The 23,730-nt window shown below is 38.0% G+C and overlaps 1 protein-coding gene across 1 annotated transcript in view; it reads right to left on the bottom strand.

The window, feature by feature from the left end:
- Positions 1-23,730, bottom strand: part of LOC122793438 (RNA exonuclease 1 homolog) — a 1,054,392-nt gene that overhangs the window by 361,354 nt on the left and 669,308 nt on the right. The window contains exon 12 of the mRNA XM_044061436.1: positions 11,036-11,109. Within this exon, the coding sequence (XP_043917371.1) occupies positions 11,036-11,109 (74 nt within the window). The remainder of the gene's footprint in view (positions 1-11,035; positions 11,110-23,730) is intronic.

Here is a 23,730-nt window from a genome sequence, read left to right as displayed (position 1 = left end):
TCCTTACAAAGTCAAAAATTCTCAGAGGTTACAGATTACAAAATTCTTATGTCTATAAATCTTGTTGATTGGACTTTTGCTAAATGGTTGCAATACACAGAGGTAGCTACATTACAGCTTCAGACACCATTAGCTGTTACATTGTTTTTCTTGTTGTCATCTATTTCTTCAAAACCTTTTATTTTACATTTTAAGCAATTAAATATTTACACATTTAATTTCCAACCTCTTTTGCCCAATTTCTTTAAGCACAGAACTTAATTACTCTGTCTCAAAAGAATGTGGTTGGTTGCTTATTGATGGGTATAATGGTAGCTGCACACAACTTGTGAATGACAACTGCTGACAGCTGTTTTTTTTTGTTGTGTTGGACTGCTAAGCTATACCTATCATACATTAGTAATATAGATGCCTCATTTTAACTGTGCACAGTATGCCAGACTATTCTAGATGAGTAGCAGTAGCACTGAACAATGCATTACTAGCCCCTCCTAGAAAACAGTTTGCAAATGCCAGTAATAGCCAAGATACAGCTATTGGTGGTAACAGTACTGAAAGATACCAGGTGGAGAGTGATGTGGGTGAATTTCTGGGAAGCCTGTATTCATAACTTTGATCCTCAGCTGTACACTGTGAAGCTTGAGTATGCCTTTTGCTGGTCATAGCTCAAGGATGTAGTGCTGATTTATGTGATCCTGAGGCAGAGCATCTTGCGCATATACTGATGCCAGTGGTAAAGTTTGCAAGACCATCGGAACATGTTTCTTCAAATAAAAAAGCGGCTAAGTTTCTTTGCTCATCAATGATTTCTGCTCAGGCCAGCCTCTCAATAAATCACAAAGTGGTACAGTGGACGGTGCTGTCACCTCACAGCCAGAGGCCTCCTCACTAGATTCTTGGCTGGGGTGCCATCTGTGCAGTGTCTGTATGTTGTCCCTCTGTTCAAGAGGCTTTCCTCTGGGGCTCCGGTTTGTTCCCACATTCCAAAGACATGCAGTAGGTGGAGTGGACATGCTAAATTGACCATAGGTGTGAGTGTGCATGCGAGTGTGTGGTATGGAAGAACTACTGCAGCAGGACTATCACCTGGCAGTGTAAACCTTGGCTCCAGATGATTGTCACAGTTGAGACACACCCCAACCCCATGTGCAAAAATAAGTAAAAGGGGTTGTAGATGGATGGATGCCCACGGAATTCTTACTTTTTCTTCTATCAATGTTAAGTGTGGTATCACCCAAAAAATCTTTAATTCCTCCTCTAACAACTTTTCTTGCTTCTCTAGCAAATACTCTCTACTCAACTTACCTGTGATCTGCTATTCCTCTTCTGGTCTGTATTTCACTTTTGGATCACACACTTGCAGATTATGTAACATTTGAAATCCTTGAGGTACCTTATGCAAAGGCTTTCCAAATATGCTTTGTGATCTACTTCTACCTGAACTTCTTTATTATAAATATATCCAAGGAATTTCTCCCAGCCACACACTATTTCTAGTCATTCCTTTTCTATTTGGAATCTCAGTTTTCTATGTATGCGAATAATCTTGTTCCCTTCGTGGTTAGTCAATTCTTTTGAAGAAGCAGAGTTCCTTTACCATTCTGCATGGTAAATAGTTGGAAAACAATGCGCTTATTCACATCATGGCATGTTTACATGGCAGCAGCAATGACTAGATTTTTCAAAATTTAGATTCCCTGGTTCAGAGAGCCTTTCCCAGATTACATCTTGTTTGAAACAGTTTCTTATTGGCATAGTTGAGAAATATTAGGTACAAATGTTGCAAGGTGGTCCACCATTTTTAGAAACCCACTTGTCATTTGTCCGTAGCAACTGCACAACTGCTCATTTTTTTTTTTTTTTAAAGATCAGGTTTTAGTCTCCCTATTACATTATGACCCATATATTTCAGACCTATCATTCTAACTTTACTTCAAATGGGTGAGAAAAGGGAACAACTAAAATAGCTATTTGCAAAGAAATAAAGTAAGAATATATCGGAGGGAGAATTAAAAAAAAATTCAGAAGTTTGAGATCACAATAAAAGAGACGAAAGCGACAGGTACAAATTCTGAAGGAAAGGTATTAATGGTTGATGGATGGAGGTAATGCAGGTTCTGACAAATACTAGAGTAAGAAGGGATCTCAAACTGGCTGGCTGAGGATGCTGTTCACATGAAGATATAAGACATCACTGCAAACTGCACTGTTAATGCCTTCAATCTATAGCAATCTTCTCTAGCCCAATACTGACCATAACACTAACGGATAAGTATTTTAAAATGTCTGCAGTACACACCAATGTCTAAACGTGGCAATAACACAAAATACACATGTACCTATACAGGTGGCAAACTCCCCCACCCCTACTATATTATTTTTTGAGGTCGTTCAACCCCAGGAATAAATGCTATACCAAAACTGATACAATTCCTGTAGTGCATTTGTATATGCATATACTGCATGAAAACAATACTATGATTTTTAATGCTATGATTAACACTATGATTTTTAATGCTATGATTTTTAACGCTATGATTTTTTTCTTTTATATTAATGCATATTTACCTGTGTCACCACTGTTTTAGTTGTAATTTAATAAAGATGTTCATAAAGAAAACACGTATGACATCAAGGTAAAACAATGTACGGAAGGCGGTGCTGGATATGTAGACCACCAAGTTTGAGGTATGTGGGTGATAAGGTTTGTCTCCAGCAAAAAATACTGACTAAGATCTCAAGCTATTTGATACACAAGTAGTTTTGGTGCTCTCTGAAGTTAATGTATATTTGGTACTCATATTACTGACTTCCACAGTACAATTAATTCTTTTCAATGCATGCAAGGTAATATTGTCTTTACAAGTCCAAAGCCAGTTTCCTTATCTTTTTTTGCTTTCTAACGACAGTATTGCTGACATCATACAACACTTGGTAATTCACTGGGATGTTGTGCCATTTCACTGTGCATTTTACATCCTAGCATGGACATGTATTTTATCACCATTTCATCACCAAGCATTTATTACCAGTCTTCCTGCAATATCAGTCAAACCAACTTAGCCCCATTCATACTAACAAAGAAAAAAGCCAATCAGACCTCAATCAAAAGATATACAGTAAACTTTAAAACCAACAAAATGTATCACTAAAGTATAAATATGACAAACAAGCATAACAGTCATGATAATGACAAAACAGTACCACAAAACTTAAGGACTAAAAGGTACCCTCAGAGCTACAGCGGAATTCCATACAAAACAGACCATTCATAAAATCCTTTGGAAAGTTATCCTCATCACACACAGTAGAAAGTTACTGTATTCCACTGAAACTAAAGGGAAATAAAATACAAACAAAAAATACAGGAAAAAATGTGTAAGTAGCATATGTGGGCATATGCTTGTGTGATAAATGAAAAACCTCATACTCTACATCTAGGGAACTTACTTCCTAAGCCTACAACAGGAGAAAACCCAAATACCCCTAGCAGTTGCCTAAATGATGGCCTCTCCCAGCCCAAGTTGCTCTTCAGTGATAGAGAACAAATACGACCATTGGTTGGGAGGGTGTTGACTTGTTGGCATGCAGTGAGGGCAAAATAAAAAACATGCTGATCAACTGGCTATACTAAAAAATGCATGCATATTTTTACGTTGCATTTACCCTTGTACTTGTGGCCTGGGCTGTGGTTAGAAATATGGACCAGACCACTTACCTTTTTAACAAACATTAAAAATAAACAAATAAATGAAATAGAATCAAAATTGAGGTGACTGTTCCCTTGGGATATTTGATCTTCTCTGTGGGTCAGGTTCTATTGCCTCTCTAATTTGAGCATCATAATTCCCAGTCTCTATTTTCCTACAACAGCAATAACAGTCTTTTTTTGGACTGGTCTTCTTCATTATGCTCCAATGTATTAGACTTTACAAATATGCTTGCAATTCCTCCTATGCAGCTTTACATCTTCCCCATCATCATCATCACACATTGGTTTAGCTGCATGATCAACTATTTTAACATTAGGATACAAACTATACTTATTTTATTCTTCATCGGTCTCTAACTGCCTCCCTTTCTGATCTACAAGCAGGAAACTTCAATTTCAATTTCATCCTATTGCTATCCAACATTTCCTTTACTTTGCACTGATCTTCAGGCAAGAGTAATGTAGAAGGAGTAGAAACTCTTACTTTTCACATTTCTGTTCATTAACAACCGAGATGGTGAAAGGCAGGGAGAGTCCTTACAATGAAGATAACAATCCTCGCCCATACTGCTGCAGCTCTTTGCTCCAAAATTTCTGGGTAAGTCTTTCCACTTGTCCATTAAACTGCAGATGGTATGTCCCGGACATCTGTTTGAATAAGGACTCGTGTGCCAACTATTTAATTCCTGTCCATTAGATTGCAGATAGTATGAAATGGACATCTGTTTGAATAGCAAATCATGCACAAACTATTTAATTCTTGACCACAGTGAGATATGACATTTCATATATTTCTTAACTTCTGACACCATATAACATCTGGATGTTTTTCAAGATGTTCAATAAATACAGATGCTGTAGATAAATTACCAGCCTCAAATGAAACCACTTCTGTGGCAGTTCCTAAAAAGAAATGCACCACATAGCATGCAACTTTTTAACAAATATAAGAATATATACGCCCATATAGTATAAGTATATCTAGCAACAGGCCCCTCACATTTTGAAAAAGTGCAATCAGTGTGCAACAGAAGATGAGCTAAACAGGGCAGGCATGAGACCATGGCAGCATCAAAAGGAGAAGTTGGTGCCATACATAACTGTCACTACGTTTGCAAAACTTCCCAGAGTTTGCTTCACATTTTTGTTTTGCCTTGTTACTCATCTTTTTTTTTTATTATTTTCTGGCAAGTTATAATAGATCATAGTCAGTCAATAAATGCATTAGAGTTTCATGCATCCTACTGCTCAGACAATGTATGCTGTTACAAAGACAGTTGTTCTATTAACAAGTGAAATGCAGTAATATTTAAAAATTGTCCCTGATTTTGTACCTTTCTCACCCCACTATTTTTTTACTTTGCTCCTGATTCTTGAGCAAATATGCTAAAAGCTATGGACTTTGTGCCATGTCTGGCACTGGCCTCAAACTAAGGTACCTAACAGTGATATCATGTAGCCACAACATCAGCTACAACAATTAGTCAAGCTATTATCACAGCTGTCTATTTGTAGACTCTGACACAGGTTCACCAAGTGGTTCCTCCTCAACTACTACTGATCAAGTCCTACTGAATCAGGGAGAAAGCTCTAGAGACAAAACTTCAGCTCTGAGGACCCCCTACATTCCAAATGGCCTCAAGAGGCTGCTCTCCAGGATCAAGTTCTGTGGACCCAGAGCAAAATCTGATGAAATGTTGAAAAGGAGGCACAGACATTCTGGGATGCATTTCTCTCATAACTCAAATGCTCTGCAGGACCAGAACAAGACCAATCCCCTGCTAATCAGGAAGTGTGTGTGTGTGTCTGTGTGTCTGTGTGTCTGTGTGCGCGTGTGTGTGTGTTGGTGGTGGGGGGGGGGTTCTCACTCTTAAGCCTAGAAGGCCATAATCAAGCTAGAAGGAAAAGCCACCCCCCCCCCAAAAAAAAAAACAGCACAGCTTTTCAACAATTTCTCTGGCAGCAAAGAGCCCCCTTCCACTATTATTTTGTATTCAGAAATGTATTGACATCACTGTCTCAATTGCAAACATATCCACATGTCCTCAAGTTTTCAGTGAGCACAGCAATGCACATATCAAAATGTTACAGAAATGGAAAATGTCCTACCAATACGATTTTTTGAAACAATCTATACTAAACAAGAAGGATGGTATATTTTAAATAGGTTGTGAGGGTGAACTATCTAGAAATGAGAACAACAAGGCAGAAACATTTGCTCTGAAGGTGAAGGATGGGTTCTGCAGAACAAATCATAGATCTCTGTTTACAGGAAAAAATGGGATACGAAAAAGAAATGAACAGAAGATGAGGAACTCAAGAATATGGCTGTTTTCTATGAACTGGAGGATCCAAATGCTCAAGTAGACATATGCCAAGACAGTAAAATGGGAAAAGAAAGGGCACTTCTTTCCTTCATCCATACAGTGTAAGCACAAGGAAAACACACCACCAAACCAGGCAGTGAATATCAAGGTCACTGCCAACAGCAGTACTGCTGTGAAACAGCTTTCAACATCTCTCCTGATAATGAAACACCATTTTTTACCTTTACAGAATAATAAGGTAGTGCATAATAAATGAGAATTGACAGCCATTTCGAAAACCAAATATTCTCAGACTATGCAAAAACCAGCATGTTTAAATAACTTGGTTCCACAAAATGGCCTCTCAAAGCATTCTGCTTTATAACCCCACAGCAAATCTAAAATGATCTTCCATGAAAATCTATAGAAATATAATCCACGTTAGGCCCCAGATGATGGTGTTGTCAGGGCCAACCAGACTAAATGAAAATCATCATTCAAGTTTGTTTAATGAGATTTGATTACTGCAAAAGTCCAACTGGGTAGAGCCCACTTTCAGTGGAGGTTCAAGGAGAAAACCTCCAAAACTTCATCTAATAATAACCTACTGTTACAGTCACCAAGGAAGGTAACAATCGTGCCAGTCTTTATTAAGCATTCCAGTATTGTATCATATAAAAAGTTAGTCTAAAATTAAGGACCCCTAGGCAGTACAGGTTAAACCCCTTCTGATATTTAATAACCAGACAGTTAACATAAGGTACTAAAAGACAGTCCACCCTTACATTTTGTGGTCTAAAATCAGATATTTGTCTTATTTATGCATTTGATAAACATGCAAGATGATCCTAACAGACCATTTCAGCCATAATTTGAGTAAAGGGTGTTGAATCTGTACAAATTACAGTCTATCACTAAATGTTTCAATGTATTTCAAAACCTGGTCAAGAGTAAAAACAAGCTTCAAGAAACACAACAGCACACTAACAACAAATGGAAACAATTTCCACTTAGTGTATCAGTTTACATTTTCAGCATGTTGTCTTGTTTATGCATTTAATGAATGCATTACAGCTGAATTGCTGGTGGTTGTATTAGAACCTCAAACATCAGACCTATAGAATGTGCACTACATAACTAGAAATGCCAGATGACAAACTAGCAGTACCACGCAGCTGAATTATTTGAGTATATAAATCACCAGTTCAAATGGATACAGGTATGTAACTGTTTCCCATGATAAGCTTTTCTTTTCTAGCCTTGCAAGCAAAATAAATAAATAAATCTGCATATTAAATCAACTAGCTATGGAAAAAGGAATACATTTCTTACAACTCAAAGGTCAAAATAAATGCACTGTTTGTCAGCTGCTGGGGAAACATTTAAGCACAAGATAAAAAGCTGACAAAGAAAAAGTTTACAATAAAAAAGAGAAAACAAAACAAAAACTTAAATAAAAATACAAGTTACACGAAAACTGCCAAACAAACTATTGAAATAGAAAAAAGAAAAGAAAGTAGTGCAGATGTGATGAAATAATCCAATAACAAAGCGATAGCTGTAAGAACCGTAGACGTAGTGTTAACTTTTATTAAATAAGAACTTTCGGTAGGTTTAATAACCAGACAAAACAATTACTGACAAGGAGAAGGAAGTTTAAATACTTGTAATCCCTGATTAATAAACTTTTAATTGATATCCGCAATTTAAAGAACCCTATTAATGTGCATTACAAATAAAACATTTTTTGTATATATAAAACCCATTATTAAGAACACCATTGTTTAAAAACAACCTCTTTAAAATTATTTTCATTACATACAAAATATATGTAAGCGGTTTATTATTGATTAAATAATATACAGTTGATGCCGCTTTTAAAGATCAAAAGCCATTTCTGCTTAATTTAGGTTATGTAAACCTATATATAGAGTGGTGCCAAACTCCAATCACCATGCAAAAAAACTAGCCCCCATCCTCATAAAAACTCAAATAAAAACAACTAACTCATATTTGGGGCGTGTGTACCTAAACACGGTGTCAGTGTGGCACCAAAGCCTCATCTCACTAAAAGTAAGAACTGTGGCTTTACTGTGATAAATAAATATTACTGAAGAAGATAAAAAAAAATGAAGGCGCATAAAAGAAATTGATTATTGAAGGCGGATATCAATTAAAAGTTTATTGTAAATACAAGTTACACATGATACACTATAAAGGGATATTTTAGTTTCAAGCCATAAAAGGCAAAATGAGGGGGTCTAGGACAGCCATTCAGTAAAATATTAATTCTGCTTTTGTACAAAATACACAAAGTAAACATAAGTGTTATTTGTGTGTTGGGAGTCTAACTTTACTACTCTTCTAATGAAGAAATTATTTGCCTCCTCCATCCCATTTTACTTAGGTAATTAATCCTAAGTTTAGTGCACCTGAGGAAAAATAATTTTCTACCAGACTCAGTACATATAGTTCTGATCAAAATCAATCATACAAACTGATTATCAAAGAGATTAATACTCACTTCATCTCTCTTTCTGTACTCTCCAGATTTGGAGACACAGAACTGCGATTCCATGGCCTTTCACCCTTTGGTTATATTAATTTAAGAACAGTTTCTCTGTCTGCACTAATGTTATATGAAAACATACTCACTATATCCTTAATTCAAGTCCCTTCTACTCAGAAATGTCCAACAATGTCAATGTGACAGTTTTCTAGGATAATCAACATGTCCCTCAACAGCGACATAAACCCCTGAGCCAAGGAACCAGCTATTATGTTGTCACCACAGAGCAGACTATTTAAACTGAATCATTCCAATTACAGATGTCTGTCCCTGTCTCTCTCTCTCTCTCACTCTTCATTTCCCTTGCTATGTTTGTGGAAATGGAAAATCTATATACATGCAGCACACATGGGTTATGGCTTTAAACATGGAGAAATTGATGAGAAAGTCCTAGTCAAGGACAGTGACTGAGTTTTAAAGCCATTAGTTAAAGATGAGAGAGAAGTATTAATTTTCATATTATCAATAGGTTTGGATTATGTAAATGATGTAATATCACAGGGAAAGATTAAGGACTTTAATTTACAATTTCCCAAGTGACTGTGCTTTCAAAGCTATTTGCCAGGTCACTTTCAAGTTAAATGGGTAGATTTACCCACAACACAAATGAAGTACTGAGTTCTTCACTTCTTCTTTCGGCTTTTCCCAGTTAGGGGTCACCACAGTGGAACTCCGGTCCGCTAATGATTGGCAGTCGATTTTTATGATGCCGAGGTGCCAGCCAGACGCCCAACCTTCAACGAAGGCACACCCATTCATGCATATCTTTTGAACGCCACTCAACCGGGGAGGACATGCAGACTCCACACAGAAGGCACTCCAGCCGAGAATCGAATGGGAGAACCTCTTGTTGTGAGGTGACAACGCTACCGTTGCACCACCGTGGCTTAAGTACAGAGTTCTTCACTGCATATACAAAATGACTCTGGGGGGGGGGGGGGCTTCCCTAATTCCACATACAAAACTCTCCCATGTATCAGATTTCCAATCTACCATATGCATAGGAAGAAATGAACAGAAATGCTGTTGGATACCAGCACTTCTGACACCATATGGAGGACATTTCCAGCTACTCACTTTTGATTACCATCTGCTCTCGATTTCTTTTACTAGCTGATGGTGTTCACGTCAGCTGAAACTAAATTGTGCCATATTAAAATGATACAGGGTTTATTTTGCTTCAAGTGATCCACCTGGTTCACCTATCTTTGTTGCAGATTTTTCATCCTAATAACATAATTTAGTGTCTGACTGTTCTGGAATTTATGAAAAAGGAAGGCAGCTGTACTTTTCATTATGATTAAGGCAAATGCTTTTTAGCCAAACAGGATATTCATGGCTTCTGCAATGTCCAGTTGCCCCTGTTAGAGACCTGTGAAGTATTTTAACTAGCTAGCACTACTGTTCTTCCTAGACACCACGTGGTGGAAATCTGAGGAAAGTGCAACTGGAAAGTACAACTTACTTGGGGGAAACAAAGGCTTATTTACAGTAGATTATAAGTATGGAAGCACATGCTTGTACTCCATACGAACATCATTAAATATTGTGTGACCAGAATGGGGAAACTGGGAAGGCTAAAATCAGATAACCCTCATACTCAAAATATGAAACTGCATCTTCTTGCTGTTGCATACTCTCAACTCTTGTAGGAAAGGTTTGTGTAGGGAGTTAACTGGAAAGAGAGGCTACCTAAATGTTAGCAAGCTGAAATAACTACCTGGTAGCCATGTATTTCAAAGTACAGGCACACATTCTTCATAGGAGGACACTACAATGGGCTAACATGTCACAAAAAAGGGGACAGTGGGGAGGGGAGAATGCCCTAAGTGGGTCAAATGCATTGAAGTAACCACATGCATCCTGCAGTAATGAGCCTGTATCACTGATGGCAGCTAATAGAATATTGCTAAAAGATCAATAATCTGCAGTTCCTGAATATGACAGCCACTCGACTACAGTCTTGTGACTCTCACCCCTTTAATGGTGGGGTGCATTATTAGGAGTTGGGAAGAATTCTTGTTAGGCAGCAGTAGACTGGACAAGGCTAGGAGAAAAAATTTATTTATGTGTAATTTGTCTGCATATTTAGGATTTCAAATCAGTCAAAAAAAATCACCATACTTTGTTTCCACTGACTTAGCAGTCAAAATGATGAGACAAACAATGAGCTGTATGTTCTAAATTACAACTTTAAACAGATATAATAGCATTCAATGAAGCAAAATGCTTTACACTACTGTGACAGAAAAACACCTGAAAAAAGTGCTAGTGAAACATGACATGTGCATCACCAGAACCATCATACCATCAGTGTAAATGATACATTAACAACTTGCTATGACATCTTAGAGAACAGCAGTCACAGTTTCGTTAAAGAGAATTTATAAAAAAAAAAAGTTTGCAAAAAATGTGCATGATATTTTTAATTTCATTAACTTAGTTTACCTTTGCACTTTGACAACCCTGTGACCCAACTACCCCTTCACAACAGCTATAGCGAGTTTCTAAGCCACCGGGGACTGAAAAAATAAAAAGGCAGTGTTAATGTTACAGTTTACATTAGCAGATTTATATCTATGCCTTCATTTAGAAGGGAAAAGGAAACAACCACTTAAACTAATTAAAAAATGTGGCACTGTCACACTTTAAAAATATATACACAAATATGCTAACTAGACCACAACAAATACTTCCCTGACATATGATGAAAGTGTCCCCCTTCCACACACTCATAACGGACATTTACAGGTCTGCAGCAATGCAAAGTACATGAATGTTTTACTGTTAATTTTGTACTTGATTTGAATTTGTATAATGTTTTACGTACCTTTTATTGTGCTCACATTGTACTTTTTTCTTATTTCTCACCCCTTTCCACAAAGCTAATTTTTACAATAAACTGATTATATTATGAAGGCATTTCCAACAAGAAACATTTGAATCGTTCTGCAGTACCATGGAAGATGGCTGTGTTACATGTAACAGCTATGAGCTGACAGTAAGAGATCATCAGTAACCCAAGAGCAACTGTAATATGTTTATCATGCTATCACTGTTGCAGCAATGTTGACGAATGGTACAATTCCCAAATATTAATGCATGGGAGAGGGAAAGAGGAACTAAACTAGAAAACAGTAATCCTTGAAGAATGGGTCCGACAAATCCAGTTCTAGCCGTTTAAAAAGCATCATTCCTGCAATATTTTGTGAAAGTGTGAATGCAAGACCAAATAGCTTTCTCAAGTATAGATTTGAAATCTAGTCCTTTGAAAAAAACACTGAGGAAGCTACAGCTCTTGTAGAATGAGGTTTGATTCTGCCTAAGACGGATTTACCATGAAATAAGTACCAAAAGAAGATGGCAAGGGATATCAAATGGTTTGTCTAGATACTGGAAGACATTGCTTTTTACCATGTTACCTTCAACTGATTTGAACAATTGATCATATTTTCAGATTTCTTTTGTCCTGTCCAAATAAAATCATAGTCGGCTGTGGGCATCCTTTCACCCTTATGTTTAGTTAGATTGGTTCGTAGACATTTCAGTGACTACCTTTGGCATAAATTATGAATTACTGCTAAGGGATACTCTGTCCTTGTGGAAGACCAGAAAAGGCAGGACAGACATTAGAGCTTGTAACTCAAAAACCTTTTTAACAGAGGTTAGAGCAAGAACAATATTTTCCATACAGAATATTTTAAAGAACTTAGCTCAAAGGATGGTAAAGCTAATTTCTCATGTACACAAGTCAGGTCCCACTGAGGAGGAAGAGATTTTCTGGGGGGCCTTGCATATAGGATTCCTCATAGAAATTACTTGACAACAGAAAGAGGTTGATCTATAGGAACGCAGGCTAAGATGTCTCACAAATGTATCTTACCAGAAGTCTATGTCAGAATTTTATTGAGCAGCTTACACAAGTACTGGAGGATGGAAGATATCCCTATGTGCTACAGATCCCATCTTCTCATTTGACACTAAAAAGGAAATTTTTTCAATTACTTATTTATGATTTTCTGGTTGCAGGTTTTTTTGCCGGCTTACTAACCTGCAACACATCCTCAGAATAAAGGTGTCTAAAAAGAATCAAAAGTTTATCATCCAGACTATGATTTTTGAGCTGCTTCAGGTTTGGCTGACCGAGAGAAATGTTATCGTATACGAGTCCTCCTATGGGATAATGTGCGGTGATTGCCCTTGGCCAGTTGGAAGAGAAGGGAGAGCCAATGCTGTCTGGGCTAAAGGGGGGGATGTCACCAAGAAAAGTTTGAAATCATCGTTCTGAATTTTCAGGAGGACTTTTTGAATAAATGGAAAGGGGGGGGGTACAGTAATTTCCCATTACAAGTGAAGGAGAAGACATCCAACACAAAAGATTCCTTGCAAGGGGTACTGGAACAAATTATTCCGAGCTGATATTTCACTCTGTAGGTAAATCCATCTGTGGGATACTCCACTGGTGGACAGCTATAAGACCTCCTTGTTCAACATCCAGTTGTAGGTTTTCTTCCCTTGATCTGCTCAGATAATCTGTCAAGTTCTTCTGCTCTGACATAATGTAAACTGCTCGGAGAACAAGTGTGTGATAAATAATATGTCCTAAACTATCACTGTTAGCCTGCACAAATGGTAGGATTTAGTGCTACCCTGTTTGATGTACCAAATGATGGTTACATTGTTTTGTGAGAACCAAGAGAGTTCCTGGGGACCATAGGTGATAAAAAGACTAAAGAGACAGAATCAATGTATTTCTTTTATACTTATATTCCTTTTCCAGTCCTACTTTTGATCAAAGTCCTTGTACTTTGAATCTGTCTGGTGCACCTCTGCAAATTCTTTGAAGAGAAATTTAAAAGGGAATTCCTATATTTATGTTTGAGCAATCCACTAGTATAGCTCTTTTTTTCATGAGTGGCAAGGCAGAAACAAGGAAAGACAGAAGATGACAGTGCTGTGCCCGTATGGACTTTAGGTACAACCGACTTTTCCTCATTTGCAGTCTGGCAAGTGGAATTATACTGAGTGGTGAATGGGCTCTCAGAACCTTGCTTACAGAGGTTAAAGATGGGTTTATCAGGGATAAAAACTAGTTTGTTAAGAACAAAGTTTTGTCTGAAGGAAGAAAAATCCTCAGAGAAAATTAAATATGGCAACCTAGGAACACCAGAAAATGAGTATGAAGATGGTTGGACTTGTTGAAATTTAAAGTGAATCTTAGGCTCTGAAAGGTCTCAACAGTGAACAGCAAGTCCTGAAGAACTTTGAGAAGTAGCTTAAGAGAGGAAATTATCCAAGTAAGGTTAAAGATGGATACCTTGGAGCTTGCAGAATGCTATAAATAGGGGTTACACACTTTGTGAAGACTCTTGGAGCAGTGGAAAGATCACAAGGCAAGACAGTAAACTGAAAGCACAACCCAAAAGCCTAGAATCTCAAGAATTTTCTTTGAAGAGGATAGATTTCAATGTGCAGGTAAAGCATCCCCAAGTTCCATGGCAGCCATAAGGGCTTTTGGAAAACTGACTGGAAAAAGACTTTGGAGACTAGCATCTTGAATTCTGGATCGTTCAAAAAGGTATTGAGAATGGGCAGATACAGGATAGGTCTTTAAGTGTCTTTTCTAAGGAGCAGTAAAAACCTGCAGTAGAGACCTTTTCCTTTTTGATTTTGGGAAACAGGTTCTATTACATTCTAGTGAAAAAGTTCTGATATGATCGGATGTACTAGATGCTGTCTGTTCTCATGAATATGAGGAACTGAATGTTGAAAAAGAAATGATTTTCTTTGAAGAGTGCATCTCAAAATCTAAGTGTCTGCTGTGATCTTTTTCCAAGTGAAAAGATTGACAGAAAGCTTGCTTGGAAGACTAGTGGGGAGTAGTCAGAAGCTGAAAGGTTTATCCAGGAATGGCCCTTTTGCTCCCTTGAACTAAGATTTAGACTGGTCTTGCCAAGTCCTTTTTGGATTTATTGCCTTTTTGTTGAATTAACCTCTTATGGTAGCAAGACTTGGAGAAGCAACTTCTTTGAAATTCTAGAACAGAAAGTGTTACTTAAACCCCTGCATCACTTTCCCACTTTCTTCAATGTTTTGGAAATATCTGCTGAAGGGGAGGAACAAAAAGGAAGTCCTTAAATAAAGGAACACCCAAAAGATTAGATTTTATATCTTATGGTAGAGACTGGAGCCTTAGACAGAAGTAACGTTTTTGGCACAGAGCCAGACACAGCAGACCTGCAAGAAGCATCCATATTATACGCACATTTAATAGCATGCCTTACAACATGAGAGCAGGAGAGATCATATTTTGCATTGCTGTTTTAAAGCCACTCTAAGACAGCCAAAGTTTGTTCATATTATCAAAGATAGCTAACAGATGCATTAACATGATTGTAATAGCTGACAGATGCATTAATATGACTATCTAACAATTAATATCACAAAAGGATAAAGCAGCTGAGATATTCTTTTTTCCCACATTCTTATCCATGGGTCTAATATCCCCCTCATTTGGGAAAGCGCTGAAGATGGGAAGAGCTTAGGTTTGTCAGACTCTGTATAGACAACTGCACTGCAGGGCCATTTTTTAATAGGTATGTGTGTGTCACAAACTTTGTAATACTTGTCAGACTTTCTTGGTGCAAGAGGTTGTGACACAGGAGTTACAGACGCTTTAAGAAAAAAGACAGTCTTCTGCAGCTTTAAGAACTGGTGGGATAGGAGAAGACTTGGGAACTTCCATCTAACAGACTATTCTTTCTTGCAAATCAGATAGCTGCTTGTCTTCCCAGCTGAAGTGTTGAATAATTTTCTGAATAGTTTCTCTAAAAGAAATCTTTTCCTAAGGAAAGTGAGAGGACACAGAGTCTTCAGGCTCAGAGTCATACCTTAAATGGGAATAAATCTGACAGGAATAATCTAGAAGGACAGACTGTGGTTCAGAGAAAGATTCCTCTTCAGATGATACGTCCCTTTTTCTTTTTTTGCAGGGTAGATGGAGGGGAAGCAAAAAACTGAGGGCATTTAACAGTCATCAGAACTTTGAACAAACCCTGAGAAAAATCTTGCCATTTCTTCTGAGGATCCCTGGAAACAGGAGTGGCTTGAGAAGAAAGTTGCTTAGATTTATGTTTCTTTTTTTTTTTTTTTTTGTTAGGAGTTTCCAAGATCTCCACATATGAAGGACCTGATCCCATACATATCTTCAAAGAACCAGGGACATCCTCACAAATTAAGATTTAAGGAACACTATCAGGTCTTTCAGAAATGGCTAGCCTGGGTTTCCCCTTTGATGCCTTAGCAGCCATTTCACTGGTTGGACAAGCTTCTCCTGTAGGTTGTTTCATGATGGCCTCCACCAGGATTGCAAAAGGGAGAACAGGCCTGGTGTTTGTATGGTCCACAGGCGACTCAACCTCCTCAATGGGTAACAACCAACTCTGACCTTGAGAAGGAAAATGAAGTAGAAATGTCTTCCTTCCTTTTCTGCTATCAAGGGATGTCCAAGACAGGAACTTTGGAAGACATGGTAGCTCATGCAAGAGCTTTCAAATGTTTGCTCTCTATAAAAAAAAGTAATGTCTTTCGGCTTAGGGGTCGCCGCAATGGAACTCTGGTCCGCTAAGTTGCCAGCCCAACACCCAACCTTCAAAGGCCAGCCCAACATTCACCCCACCTACCGCACCGTGCATGTCTTTATATGTCACCTTGACCAGGGAGGACATACAGGCTCCACAGAAGGTGTCCAGCTGAGAGAGAATGGGGAGAAGGTGGGAAGCATGAGAACAATGCTAACCACTGCACCACGTGGCCTACTCTCTCTGATATTTGTACCCCCACAAAATCCCAGAAAAGCCAGGTACTAAAAAAGCAAAACTAAGCAATAAAACATCAAAACATCTGAGGTAGTCTCAAACAGTCTCACAATTTTTTTTTTTATTTTTTGATGTATTAAGTCATCAGCAACATCCAAATCAATGAGACACAATACAGAATCAACACTAATCAATTACAGACACATATTAATTACACAGTCACCCTATTGGCCTTCATTATTCTTAGAGCACAGACCATACAAGACAGATAAGCACAGAAGAATTTGTTTTTTTTCATACAAAAATAACAAAGTAACTTCTGCCCGTAAAATCTCATTCTGACAATTTTTTAAAAAAAAACTCAAAACATGAAAAAAATGCAAAAATTTTCAGTTCAGAAATAAAAAAGCTGAAGGAAAGGACTTATGTGTAGGCCCCTTGGGGCGCGTCCCCTAGTACCTACCTATGAACCCCTGCCCCTATGAGGGGAACCTTTGGCTAGGCCTTGTTGGCTAGTGTTAGGGCTGGGGCTAGGCCGGCGGCCTAGTACCAACCTATAAGATCCCCCTTTCTCTTAATAGTGTATATTTATTAATGTGCAACGTTCTCTCAGTTTTACCAACAAAACAACATTGCATTGCATTTTTTGCATTTTGCATGCAAATCCTGGCATAAAAACAGTGCATGTTTAAGTTAAAACAGCCAGGGCAGGGCATCATTCTAGGGTAATCTCAAATACAAATATTTGGATCTTCAAAAATAACCTACCCTGGTTCCATGCCTTATGATCAACCATTATACCATTAATATCCATAGCCTGTCTTTTACTTTTAAAAATACCCGAGAGATAAGTTGACTTGCAAACCTCAGACTGGAACCCATCCTGCTGCTCAATAACTCATTATTGAATACTAAATTCCAGTTCCTTTCCATACTTTTCCTAACACAGTAGATACCAATGGAAATATGTAATAACATAGCTCTAACAAAGTTGCGCTTTTTCTACTGGCTGTATTCTACCATTACCACTTTACACTAGTGGTTTTGTTATAAATCGTGACAAATTTTACGTTTCTGCCTTCAATGATTTCCTTAGTCATGTTTTCAAAAAGCCCATCAGGGTATTCTCTATCCAAAAACATAGCTTTACAGGCTTAAGACTTACTTAAATACATAGTGAAGAGACACAACTTCTAGGGTTTTGGTACAAAATCCTGACAAATGGAGCAGTACCTAATATTATGTTCTGGTCCTAAGCAAAGACGCACTGAAATGTCTATATTTGAAAGGAATGTGCATACCACAGAGGCAGTTGCTTTTTTTTTGACACTAACAAAATTTCAATGTAAAAATATGAAAAAAAAAAAAAAAGGAAGGGTCTCTAATGGGTAACTTCACTTTCAGTCTCCATGGTAAACTGGATCCTTTTGTGCAGACAGAACAAGATATGTATGTTTTAACCCTGGACTAGCAGCAAGAAAGTTAAGGTTTTTGGCATCTCTATGTCTCTTACGTAAAAAAGCATGTAGAACTTGTGCCTATATCCAAGGTAGGACTTACAGCAAGTAACAAAAGAGTGCCTAAGCTTTACCATACTGGCTGGATGCATGGTAACTTTGGGAGGTTTTGTCAGCATTATCGCAACAGTGATCTAATGATAAAATACTGTAAAATGCATGCTTACTTGTCTTATAGTCAAAGCAATCTACTGCAGCAGGCGAGATTAAAAGACAATGTGGAGACAGAGGACCAGAAGTGTAATTACCCACTGCAGAGGACTTCTTAAAGCTCAGCTGCTATGGCAACTACATATGCGCTATTACAATACTTCAAAATGGCTTCTGCAGAAGGTAACTGTTGAGAATTCCAACCAGTAAAAAATAAACCCTAAAGTGGCAGGAGCAAGGGAAAGTCCTTAGAAAGATTGCTGACCTCTAAACTATCTAAAATATCAAGGTGTAAAAGGAGACTATGCTTCTGGAATTATGATTTAAGCAAAAAATGCTTGGTAAAGGTATAAACCAAAGCCCAAGTCAACACTGCACATTTGTGCAATATACACATTTAGATGATAGAAACTCAGCCACATCCCCGGTGGAGTGACCTCTGTCAGCATTATCTGAAACAAGATCCTTCTTACACGAAGCAAAGGAGACAAATAATTGGTCAGTATATTCCTGACTTCCCCTGCCATTCTTAGGTACAATCCTACCTACTGGTGAGTTTTGTCAACAGAGAGAAAATGTGAATTGCTTGGACTTGTTTAGGGAGATATCTGAGACTATATTCATAAGTGACATCAATTAGATGGCAAAGATCAACATGTTCCCCTACAAATAAGCATGTGAAGCCCTAAAGTTTTGGGGGAAGTAGTAATACTTACCAAGCTAAGCATCTTCCAAAAGAATAAAAATGAAACAACCAGCCAGACTGATAAAGAAGGGATGTGGTACTGTCAAAGAAAGTGTCTAAAACCACACCATTCTTAACCATCGGGGGGAAATTACAAGAGTCTGGCTCTCCTTCTCTGAAGTATGACAGCAGGTATGGAAATCAGGAGAAAATATGCAGGAGCCTTCAGACCAAAAAAGGAAGAAGGTGCCCAGTTTTAGTTCACCCATGTCCTTCTAAACAAAGCAGATGCAGGGAGAAGCCAACAGTCTTCCAGATGGATATCAGTTCAATCTCTGTAGTGTCCTTTTCTATGAAAACCTTGACTAAACAGCAATTTCTTATCCTTTGTTGCATGAGAGGGATGAAACTGCAACTGAGGAAATACATTAGCATATTCACAACCGCCCATGATGCAAGTAGCTGTAGTACAGATGCTTCAGTCTATGACCCATTGTTATTTCTGCAATGTTTATCAGCACTATCAGCACAGTAGGAATAAATGCATGCCATCTGCTTTGTTCACACATTACACCATTGCTGGAACATCTGACCAAACAACATCAACACTTTCCAGAGCTTGAAGTCATGAAACATCACCATTAACTCTAGTACGTTTATGCATTGCCCCTTATAATGGGCACACCATTTGGTATGCACCAGGAAGGAGCTCATGCAGGCTTCCTCAACCCAACTGTAAAGCATGAGTCATCTGAAAAACCAATGGCTTTAGCCACAGGGAGAGTAAGTTTAACCTAGGATTTGGTAGACAAAGTCCATGACTAGTAAGACTAACCTTCTCAAAAGAACATAAGGGGATAAATAACTCAGGAACCACTGTCAAGTCTCTTCCCAGTGAAGTAGCCTCATCTGAAGGTGGGAAAATAGAAAAATGAAGGCAGTACTTATCATGAGGTCCACATGATATAAGAAGGTGTAATTTTTCACTCATATCTGCATACTAAAGGCTGCCAAAAGCCATAATTTCTTGTGTCATCTCTGAGGGTAGGAACAAATGACAATGGAAACTACCCAAATGGAAATCCTCTGCACTGAGACAACAGAAGTTGACTTCGTTTATGGTTATCTCTTGGGTCAGCAATCACAGATGGACCAAACCGTAGGCTATTACCACAAAGTTTTCTCCTGGTGCCAAGAACAAGTCACTCATGTAGAAGAGGAGGAGTCTCTTGTCCTGCAAGGTCTTCAGAGCCATGGAAAGTACTTTGGTAAATATTTTAGATGTACAAGATAGATCACACAGCAGCCCACTCTACTGAAAACATACTGAAAGTAGGGGCCACACAAAGTAAACTGAAGTAATGCTATGGGGAACACCAGACTAATGTGCCAGAATGCATTCATTACATATAGCAGAAGCCACAATCAGAGCTAAATTGACACTATTATGATCCCCAAGCAAGGCTAAACAAAGAACTGGTCTTCAAATGGCCTTTCAAAGGCACAGTCAGAAATACCAAACCATCTACTGTATTAGCTTGCATCAAGGGAGTTTCACAAATGCAATTGAAGAGGGATTCCTACTACAACAGTGCCCATTTTCATCCTCCAAAACAGCTTCTCCAAGCAGGAGGAGGAGGAAAATGGGGTCATGACAGTGAACTTGCCTCATGGCTATCAACTGTCTTCTCAAAAAACAAATCATCATAGAAAGAGACATCAGGAATATGTTTCAGCTTACTCTTGAAAAGCCTGAATTAGGCCTTCAGAGGCAAAGACATTAATTATGCTGCAGTCAAAAATTCAGTAGGTTGCATACAGTCTTAATGGGGAAGCCAACATAAGCACTTGAAAAGACTCCCTAACCCCAGGGTCCATGAACTGCGCAAGATTTTTCACTTCCTGAACTACAAGAGGAAACATAAGGACATACATTTTTGCCCAAACTATCCAACCTTTTACACTCCATACCAAAGGTCAATGTAAAAGGATGTTATGATGGACACAAGATCAAATAAACATCTTCTGGGGTTCTTAATCAGGATGTCACTCAACTCCACCATTGATTTATACAGAGGAAGCACCAGCTACCTACAGCACAAAAACTGGATCACCCCATCGTGCACAGATCATATTTTAGAACAGGTTGCCTAGTGGGAATGGCCATGGTCCCCTCATCCGTCTTTTTCAGAAACTGTTTTTGTCCCTGTGACTTCTGGAAGAGAGAACAAAGGTAAAGTTCAGTTAACAGACGATCTCATGAGACTTTCAGCATCTTTCCAAACACTGGATTATCTAGGAGAGAGTCACATGGACTGAAGATGTCATCTTTAAAGTAAAGACTCTCAGTACTGTCAAAATCACATTCCCAAGTGTATTTTATGAGAGACTTTCCCCAGCGTTAATCTTGACAAGGAATCAAACTGGGCACATCAAATCCAGGAATCAAAGAATGAAAGGTAGTCAAGCACAAGTCATATCAGGGACCCCTGGGTGCAAAAGGCAGATGTTTGAGATAGCACTGGCTGTAAAAGATCTGTACAAGGACCTTGTAAACCAGTGTGTGCTTGTTAAGGGTGAAATGCAGAACCAATGAGGGGAAAAAGTGCTGCTGTGTAAGATCGTACCATAATGGTAGATGTCCTTCTCTTCATTGTTGCAGTACTCATTACAACAGGTATTCCCAGTCAAGGGCAGACCAACATCCAGCCAGTATACCAAAACCATTAGGTTGCTTTAAGGTAAGCAGTACAACACACATATGCTCCAGTCTATAGTGTACAGCATAAAGGTGACATCCATTGCCACCAGTCTGAATGCCATCTTTTGATCATTGGTTTGAATGCCAGATCCGTTGCTGGTTCACCAAGCCATTTCAGATAAGTGCCCCATTAAGGTGATTGTGCTTATCTTTTTTTTTCCTTTTGTATTGTTGCTTATGGGATTCACAGCTTCTAGAAAGGGTAAATGCCAGTGAGGGAGACAGATTCTCCATAAAGACAGTCACGAGCAGTTCTAGTTTGTCTCAGTGCTTTCCGCAACTATACGTCCTGTTCCATTTGTCAGGCATTCATCCCAAAGACACTCTGTCTGTTATTTAAAGGAAAAAATAAATAACTATTTAATCTTTCCATCCTTAAAACTCTAACCCAGGTGTTGTCATAAATAAATAAATAAAATCTTGTCAATCATATGACATATAAAATATGCAAAATATATAATATATATGAAATGTGTCTAGCAAACAATTTATAAATATTAAAACAAATTATAATAAAACCTATATGTTTATGAATATACTTTTTATATCTAAAACTATTCACTATAAAATAAACTTTATAAAATATATATTATTTATTTTTTTCTTTTAAATAGCTGTCATGTGAGAGCTGGGTCACTGGAAGGCAGCATATGATTCAAATTCAGCATTATGTATATTTCACTCTACAGTTTTTAAGATTTTTAATAATGTATAATGGAATGTCTAGTACACATGGTTATTATACAAGATGCAATGCATACTTATGATATAGGAGATGACAGAATAGGTTTTAATAGAGAAGAATTAGGGTAGGATCTTTTAAAATTCATTTTATATAGAGAAGAATTAGGGTAGGAGCTTTTAAAATTAATTTTATATACTTAATTTGGTTCAGTTTTGTGGTTAATTGAGATGATTTCCTTAACTGAGTAGGGTATTTAAAAGGAGGGAATTTATTGATGTCATTGTCTGAAGAAGTCCTAAGAAAGGACGAAAAACACGCTAATCTAGTTAAGCGTTTGATTTTTTTTTTTGACAAGTTTTATGTTGTTCTTGCTTGCTTTTGTTTGAGAATATTAAATTTCATCTTTTGATTCCTGGGATGTGATTTATATTTGCTACACCTTTGCAGTGCCTTTTTGTTTGCTTTATCCCTGTATGCCACCAGAGCGGACTCTAAACCCCTATCACAGCAGAAAATGCTCCACTGCCTATCCTTCTCTCATGTTTTACTTATTCATACTATTTAATTTGGTAGGTGAGCTGTTCAGAAAGGACTCTCTACAGCCATGACCTCAACCATAATGTAACAAGACACAAGTAAAACAGTATAATTATTTACAACATATTACAAGAATTTATAATTTTCAAATGTGCAGTGTAGTTTTAAGTACTGAACCTTTGCAAACTCGTACAAGCATCATTTTAAAATTTGCAAGCTATGCACTTTAATTGGCATGAGACGCAGCAGTTACACAGATGACAAAAGTAGTTACTTACTGATGTTCAGAGTGATAATAGTTCAAACTGAGGGTATAACCAGAGAATACAGTAGAAATACTCCTTCTCCTTTGGTGGAAAGGTGGCAGATTGGCTCCCCTGTGATTAGTACACAATTACTTGATACAATATTGCTTGACCACAGTTGATAAAGAACACATTACTCCAATAACCCACCTGCAAAGATCAAGATAAGCACTTATACAGGGGGAGCAAAAACTCCCCTGCATACCCCATGGGAAGGCATGCTTCCAACCTAACTACTAACTTCATGGTCACATAATAGTGCGTAAAAGGAGATGCTCCTCACAGAAAGGGACAGTGGTCTCTCACAAACAGCAATCCTGCAGTGGTTCTCCAATGAAATGAAACTTAAATCAGTGCTGGGGAAGTCAAAACCCAAAAAACTAGTCCTCAACTACACAAAGAGAAATTGGCAGTGTTGTGGTCTTTTGAGTTCTGCTCTGTACTCAGAAGCATTAGCACAGCACTCTAGGAATGCCAAATCAGCTGGGGGATTATAAAGTCTCTACATTCTTAGGTGCTTACAGAATGCATACCTAAACTCCTTGATCAGGGGTTCCTGGAAATGGCAAATCTTCTCCTTCTCCTCCTTCCCCCTCCTACCTATTCAGATACTTCATTTAAGTATTTCTGTTGGCAGGAAGATGAGGCAGAATTGAATATACAGATTCATAGGTAGGTACTAGGCT

This window comes from Protopterus annectens, chromosome 2.part0, assembly GCF_019279795.1.
Source record: "Protopterus annectens isolate FY-2018-M chromosome 2.part0, PAN1.0, whole genome shotgun sequence".
Classification (NCBI taxonomy): domain Eukaryota; kingdom Metazoa; phylum Chordata; order Ceratodontiformes; family Protopteridae; genus Protopterus; species Protopterus annectens.
This window is presented reverse-complemented; position numbering and strand designations above follow the sequence as displayed.